At 36.1% G+C, this 8,215-nt stretch overlaps 1 protein-coding gene across 1 annotated transcript in view; it reads right to left on the minus strand.

Annotated features, from left to right (window-relative positions):
* Window positions 1–3,276: 3,276 nt before the first annotated feature.
* Window positions 3,277–8,215, minus strand: part of CREBZF (CREB/ATF bZIP transcription factor) — a 5,372-nt gene continuing 433 nt past the window's right edge. The window contains exons 2-3 of the mRNA XM_021711216.1: window positions 7,163–8,213; window positions 3,277–6,022 (exon numbers count right to left, since the gene is read on the minus strand). Of these exons, the coding sequence (XP_021566891.1) occupies window positions 7,446–8,213 (768 nt within the window). The 3' untranslated portion in view covers window positions 3,277–6,022; window positions 7,163–7,445. The remainder of the gene's footprint in view (window positions 6,023–7,162; window positions 8,214–8,215) is intronic.

The following is an 8,215-nucleotide window of genomic DNA, read 5'->3' on the forward strand; positions in this document are numbered from 1 at the left end:
TGCCCAGGCTGGAGTGCAGTGACACACTGCTCACAGCCACGGCAGCCTCGACCTGCTGGGCTCAATCAATCCTTCTGCCTCAGCCTTCCACGTAGCTGGAACTACAGGCACATGCCACCATGCCTGGCTAATTTTTTGACTTACTATAGAGATGAGGTCTCACACCAAGTTGCCTGGGCTGGTCTTGAACCCATGGGCTCAGGCAGTCCACTCACCTTGACCTCCCAAAGTGCTGGGATTACAGGCTGAGCCACCGAGCCAAGCCCCGCCTCACTAAAGACTTTATAAAGCCAAATAGGAAAATGAAAAACAATGTATCAATACACTATAGCAAATGTTACTTATACTTCATTTTCTCAATTCAAAGTGTTTCCAGAGGTATCATTATTCCATAGAATCTCAGATCATATTTAACAACCTTCCTCAAAGGGATCAATGGTCGTCATTCGGCTCAACTTGAGCTATTATGATATAGAGCTACCTACTTCAAGAGTCATCTTATTTATATCCTTGGACAGCAGCACTTTTAGATTTATGTACAATCTATCTTTGAAGCATCCACCTGTTGTGGGATAGTTCTTTAGAGTCACACAGACCTACACCTCTTCTTTTAGCAGTGTGGTGCTACGCAAATTAACTAACCTCTCTGACCCTTAGCAAAATATCCTAGTTGACTCATTTCCTAGGACAGACCATTTAATTTTTTACATGATTTGTCTTTTTAAAATGTCTCATCCTAGTTCATTATACCACTTTCTTTTGTAACAGCATCTGAAGGAAGCATTGTCCAACAGAACTTTCTGTGATGATGGAAATATTGTATATCTGAACTGGCAATATGTTAGCCACTAGGCTATGTGGTTGTTGAGCACCTGAAATGTGGCTAATGCAACTGAATAATTAAATTTTTAATTTTAATGAATTTAAAAATTTTAGCTACATATAACTAATGATTACAGTATTGGACAGCACACACTTTCTCATGAAGCAAGCCAATCAACACAGAAAAGTAGCAAACAATATTTTAAGTGCCACCCAAGATTGTATTCATGAGCCTCTTAACTATTCCTTCCAAATACTGTATATGTAAGAATTCAGAAAACTATATGTAAGAATTCAGAAAAGGTTTCTACAACTGAAATAAGTTTTTAGCTTATTTAAAGAAAAATATAAAGCAATGCTGCCAGAGATTTAAAACTCAAAGTTAACAATATTTTCAGTTTTTCAGAAAGCAAAGATGACTTAATGTTTTCAACAGGCACATAAAATGTATTCTCTACCAAACTTATTTAAGAGATAATCTCAATTATGAAGCAAAAGAATCTTTATGCACAAAGGAGACAAAGGAAACATGCCAAAATATTTACTGTGGATATTCTAGGGTTATAGAGCTATGGGAAGTGATTTTTCTTTTCTTCTTGATTTCTTACTCAATAGTCCAAGTTTTCTATAATGAATATGGTTTACTTTTGCAACCAGGGAAATATATATAAATGTTTATACATAATCTAAAGGGCAAAAAAAAAATCTACTTGTTTACTTTACAAGCTAAACTATTGAGATGAAAAGCTCTCTGACCCAAAATGATCCATTTTATCTGCAAGCTGTCACTTTTACTTAGAGTTCTACTTGTTACAGTGAAAAAACGAATTAGATGTAATTTCTCACTGCAAAAATAGGAAACCCAAATTACTGAGTTGGACTCCTAAAGAATACAGAATGATATAACCAACTTAGGTAATTCAAAACCCACTGACATAACTAAATTGCCTAATAATTTAATACAAATTGTTTTTCCTTACTTACCCCTAAAAATCTCTAGAGTATTTACTCCCTAGCATAACTATTTATAACCATTTATAAATGGATATAAGAGTTTACAATGTTTTCTATAGCCAAAAAGGATTTCTTTCTAATATCTATTCTCCACCACGTTTCTTAAATCATCATTTCAATTAGTACAAATAGGTAACATAAGCAACAAAGCATGTTGAGTCTGTTGCTACAAATTTACCAAAACTTTTGGTCAGAGGTTAGATACATTACATGTGAACCTAGCTATGATATGCATTACAATTTGAAGATACTTAATCCATTATTTGTAGCTAAGACCTAAAGAACACTGCCCTCAATTACTCAGAAAAATACTTTTTTAATATTTCAGTCCAGTCACAGTAGACAAACTATTTAAATCTGTCTTGTCTACAATTAACTTTGTATAGTTATTTAGTTTTTTAAAAAAGAGGGTTCATATTATGTTATACTTAAATTACGATATTAATATATCTTGTAAACCCCAAAATATGACACTAAGAGAAATTGACCTCAATGAGTAATAGAAAAGCTACAGAATATGGAAGCATAATCCAATGGAAACTGGGTTACCAATAAAATTCAAATCAGTATATTAACAGAACTATACAAATGTTCAAAACACAATTAGTAACTGCATTTTTAAATTAGTTCATTGTGAAAACTGGGCAAAATATTTTCAACAATTTTGGATCAACAGAAATTACAGAGTATTTTAAGACACTAGAGAATGAGTGGCTGAGAGTATTGGGACTACATATAAAGGTAGTGAAATTCAAATATATGAAAAATTCTGTGCTGGCCAAACAAAACTGCAAATTTCTAATGGAAGACTTCCCCTTTTTGATCCTTAAATGGTTAAATGGTAACTAAATGAAAAACAACTCAGAAAAACAGTAAAAATGCTGTATAAACATTTAGAAAGACCTCGAAAACTTTGTAATTATAGTGAGTCTGGGAAAAAAAATTTTGTAAATGTCTTACTACCTCTTAAACTTTAAGAGTCATCAGATTATTTAGCTTAAAAATTTTATTAACGAGAACTTAAACTACAGCTTCAAAATGCTGAACTAGGTAATCACATATTAATAAGACAATTACTCATTAAAAGTGAATTACCCACTCTGTTCTACCAAAGTAGTAGTTATGGTTGCCAAGTAGTATTGCTGCCTTTGGTTGTGGAATTATAACCACCTATACTATAGAAGCATCATTCACCTACATTTTAAGCCAGTAGGAATGCTCTCTCAGAAACTGAGAAACTGAATGGATTCAATTAGTTTTAAATACAATGACCAACTGTGTATGTATTATGAAAATAAAAGCCAATCTCCTACACCTTCCCTTTTCTATCATCTGCATACTTCCCACATGAGTCAGTAAGATAAAATGACTCAGTCTAGTAGACCAGGTGAAGGAATTCATTAACATAATCTAATGAAAATGAAATAAAACAGTCCAGAGTTTTCAGTGTTTTTTCACTTTGTAATAAACTGGAAAAATATTTCAATTAAGTAAAACAACCAAATACCACAAAAAAGCCACTCCCATCATCCAAAATACTACAGCCCTTATATAACACTAGAGAAATTTTAATATAAAACAGTAAAAATTAGTATACCATTCATCAGAAACCTCAAAATATTCAAAAAACATTGAGATGGACTCAGAAAAGGCTCAAGAAGTCAAAACCTCAGAATCCACACATCCTGGTGTTACCTAAGTTGCAATTAACTACCCACACATTTAATAATAATCAACTTTTTCAAAGACATACAGACAAATTAATCCATCTATTTAAAAAACTATTCTTTATAGTTGAGGACTTTACATTAACTTTTATATACTACTCAGCAAGGTATCTGTCTGTACTCCAAATTAGCTCTCAAGATCCAGGAAATAAATACAAACTTGTGATTGCTTTGTGATCACTGATGGCCTGTTTATGTAATTCTAGTCCACTAAATGTAATTCCATAGAATAAGCTCTTGATTATATATAAAAACTCTAATATTTCTTGATGAAATACTATAATTCTCTTCTCCAATGGTTACAATTTTTGAAAGGTATGCAAAGAACTGAGTATCACTTCCATGAAAGACAAAAAAAAAGTATAATTTTGTTCCAAGATTAACTTAGTCTCATGTACTTCTATTAAGTCTTTCAAGGATTCCAAAGAATCTTTTCATATCTCCATTTCTGGAAAGTGAAATCAGTACAGAAGTAATTTGGGAACTTGAAAATGGCATTCATTTTTTTCAGCAGATGCCAAATTTTTGACCGACATGGCTCCCACAATTACTTTGTTACCATCAGTCCAGTCAGTTAACAGGTTGTAGGAAAAGATTCGTTTTTGCAGACACTGCTAAGCTGTTTAAAGAGAAGAGAGAGAAATTAATTTAGTGATTGTAAAATGCACAAATATTTAAAATATTTTGAACACTTTTTGTTGGATTATATCAGAGGTGTGACTATATTTTAACAAAGGTGGACTTTTTAGATAAGTCTGGTCAAGGAAGTGCAGAAACAGTAAGTCAATATGACAGAAATAGGTCAATATGATGTGTTAGTTCAATTAATGTATGAATTCCTGCCACCATCAGAAGACAAATATTAAAAAGCTACAGCTTTAGTCTAGTTGTGTATCATTTTCCCAGAGGCACAATTAGGGGAAAAAAGGGTCTCCCAAATACTAGTTTTCAACCATTACAGTAAATAGAGGCAAACCTGAACATTTAAAAACAATTCATTTTATATTCCAGAAATCTCCTTTACCCAAATACTAATCATCCAGAACACAATTTTCTAAAAATAGTAAGACAACAGTTTCATATTAATCATAACTTTTTAATTAACAAGTAGTGAAACGGACACTTTTAAGATATTGTTTACTACATACTGAAATAAACAGATCTGCTTAAATTCAGAAACTCAAACATTTACAGTAAAATGTACTTACACATAAATATGACCAAATTTATTTAAAGCCCCTGTTAGATAGGTCCTAAATACATGCAATTGTCATGTAAAAACAAGACCATGAAGTTGATGTAAAAAAATGACAAAAATCACTAAGTCACCAAAACTGGAAAAAAAATAATGAAATGGAAACTATGAAAAGACAGTTAATAAAACATAAGAAACCTAACAAAGCAGCTTTTAAAATAGGCCATACTAATCTTTCCGTTTTCAAAAGTTCTTGATCAAGTAATCCCAAAATCTGCCATTTATAAAATGACATTCTAAAAATCTACACTCAGAATTTCAAGACATCCCAATTCTGAAAGCTTTGACTACTGTTTCTCCTCAGCTCCAAACTTTAAATGCAGGAAAATCATTGATGTTAAGGAAGAAAATATTCCAAGGGAATGGTATAATTTTTAGAAAAATGAACTTACTGCTTCCAGAACCTTTTGATTAAGACCCACAGTCAGCATTAACAACAATCATTTTTCCTACTTTCATCCATTATTTTCCAATGTCATGTTAGAGATGAATAAATTCTTTGAGCCCATAACTGAAAGATCAACAAACCTGGTTTTATTACGACACCATATTTTTGTCATTGGTACTGCACAAAATTATATACAAAGAAGTATATACAAAATGTTCAAGTATTAGTTAAATTTCAATTCAAGGCTTCTGTTTCAAAAAGCTACATTTAACATATTTCATAAAGATAGCACAAATTAGTCATTTCAAATAATCTTTCCAACTAATTTTGGTTTATATTATATATATATATAATTCAGTAGGCACTAAAAATCCATGCAGCTGCATTGTGAGGGGCTTGCTCCTGCCCTTAGGTATAAGCAGGTTCATCACTCCAAGTTGAGTTTGGCTACTACTCATTCATGCTCAAGTGCAGTAGTAGATGATTTTACAAAATATGCTGTGATGCACTAGAAACCAGAGACCAATTTAGGTCTCAAATTGTATTATCTAGCAACAAAACATTTACAGTTGTGCAAGAACAAGGATTCCATTTTCATAACCAAATAACAACAAAATAAAACATTTTACGTGTAAGATAACTTACATCTTTGGACTGCTGGAAAATACTTTTTAATTATAAACATTTTAAAAATAAAAGACAGCAGAAGCCCTGATATTACCTCTTTTTCCTCATTTCTTATACTACCTTTTAAAATAAAGCAGGAAATGTGGCCAGCAGCTGGTCCCGTCTCTTCTGCCCCAACAGCTGTATCCACTTTAGCACAAAGAAAAACAAGGATGCTAAATACGTATATACTTTATCAAACAGTGACGTTTCACAAAGAATTTCTTAATGCCTCTTACACTGAAGGACAACATGAGTCAATTTATACAACTGGACAATAGATAATAGAGTACTTCAAGGGAATAATACATCCCATCTTTGGAAAAAGTGTCAATCTTGTCATTTAAGTGGCCAGAACCACTCAATTTTAAAAATTATTTTTATTAAGACATTAATTATTTAAAAAGTCTTTTTAAATAGGACATTACAAAAAGGACAAATACTTTCAAAATATGGGGAATAAGATTCTTTGTGAAGCCTCACTTTACACGTTTTCATTCACATTTCACAACCTTCAATATCTAATCATACATACATAAATTTAACCTAAAATTTTAATACAACAAAAATAAAGAGTGTTCAACAATTTATTCATACTCAGTGATAGTGTAATCACTGTGCTGGTCCTCAAAGAAACATTTCATTAACCATTCTTATTCTTCCTCCCATTAACTAAAACACAGAAGTCTCATACGCATGTTAATTTCAAACTTCTCTAATAGTGAGTTATTAAAATCGGTTACTCTGAATAGACTGTATTTCTGTACCTTCTACTGAAAACTAAAAGGTATTCTTGAATATTTCAGAGATATCTGTCATCTCCAGCAAAATAACTATCACATTTGTGCATGCCCCAGGTACTTATTGTCAACCTTTGAAAAGTTGCTCTAAAATCGGAATTCCAATTTGCACCTTGTACAACTCGGAACTTCCATTCAACTTCACCTGTTTCACTGTCTCCAAACTGTATCTCTATAAGCAGGTTTCAGTGTACAGTTGGAACCGATGTCATCCAAGGCCATGTCCACACTGGGGACAGAAGAGCTAGGTACACGCAAGTCTGGGTAAGGGGACACATTAACAGCTATTTCAACCAGAAGAAGCATCTTAAATACATTATTGACCAGCACAAGTCTGTTTCCAGGGTGGACAGGGCCCAAATTAGATTCCCCTCCCACTTTCCAAAAAAAAAAAAAAAAAAAAAATCACACACACACAAATTGAGATGTTGCCCATTAAAGTAGACTAAGCAGCAGAGCATGAGCGTTACGTGAAGAGATGGATCCTTACCAGGTTGTGAGGCGGGAACGACTGTTCTGTAACCCCTACAACGGAGCCTGGCAGGAAGGAAATCACCTAAAAAAGAAACTGTCAGAGAGATTTAATAGTCACATGTTATCATTAGGAGTTGGTTACTGTGTCACATTCATGCTTTTAGCTAAACACTTAAAGATTCAATATTACTTTTTTCCTCCTCTGAAATGTGTCCAGTGAAGATGTCCCACTAAGGTGTTTTACATGGTGTAAGGGAGTTGAAAGGGGTAAACGCGGATAAAGAGCAGATTACTTGACCCTACATTTTAAGAGAAGACGACGCCTTCCGGGCGCACGCCGAGCAGAACTCCACCGACACCTTATCCTTGTCCACATGGAGACACACTCCTCCCGCCGAGTCGTCCTCTTCCAGCAGGTCCTGCTGCTGCTTGCCCACCGGCAGGGCGTAGTCGTGGTCGCCGGCGGGCGAGTCTCTGAAGAGCGAGGTGGTCAGCCGCAGTCCCACGCCGCTCAGCCGGCTCAGCAAGCGAGCCAGTCCAGTCTCGTTGGCCAAGACGGCCCGTAGGTAGCGACTCTCCTCCTGCAGTGCCTGCACGCGCTTGCCCAGCTCCCGATTCTCGGCCCGCAGCTCCTGGTTCTCGGCTGCCAGTCCCCGGACTCGACTCTCCAGCCCCATCACGTACTCCTTCTTCTTCAGCCGATTAAGGCGGGCAGCGGCCGCCGCCGCCTTCCGGGGGCTCTTTGTCGCCGCCTGGTTGTTGTCGTTGCCGCTGCCGCCTCCGCCGCCGCCTCCCGAGGACTTTCTCCGCCTCTTTTCGCCGCTGCCACTGTCACTGCCGCTGCTGCAGCCCCCGATGCCGTTCAGCAGCCTTTGTAGCAGGTCAGAAAAGCGCTGCATCTCAGCAGCCGCGGCCTCGTCGTCGTCGTCCCCTCGCCACAGGCCGCCGCTGTCCGAACCTCCGCCGGACGAGGAGAGAGGCCCGGGCGAACTGAGCCCGGGCTCCAGGTGCCAGTCCGGTTGCCGGGGGTCCAGGAGATCCGCCAGTTCCAGCCCGGACAGAAAGTCCA

This window comes from Carlito syrichta, unplaced genomic scaffold, assembly GCF_000164805.1.
Source record: "Carlito syrichta isolate Samal-C Ts95f unplaced genomic scaffold, Tarsius_syrichta-2.0.1 Scaffold301935, whole genome shotgun sequence".
NCBI lineage: Eukaryota > Metazoa > Chordata > Mammalia > Primates > Tarsiidae > Carlito > Carlito syrichta.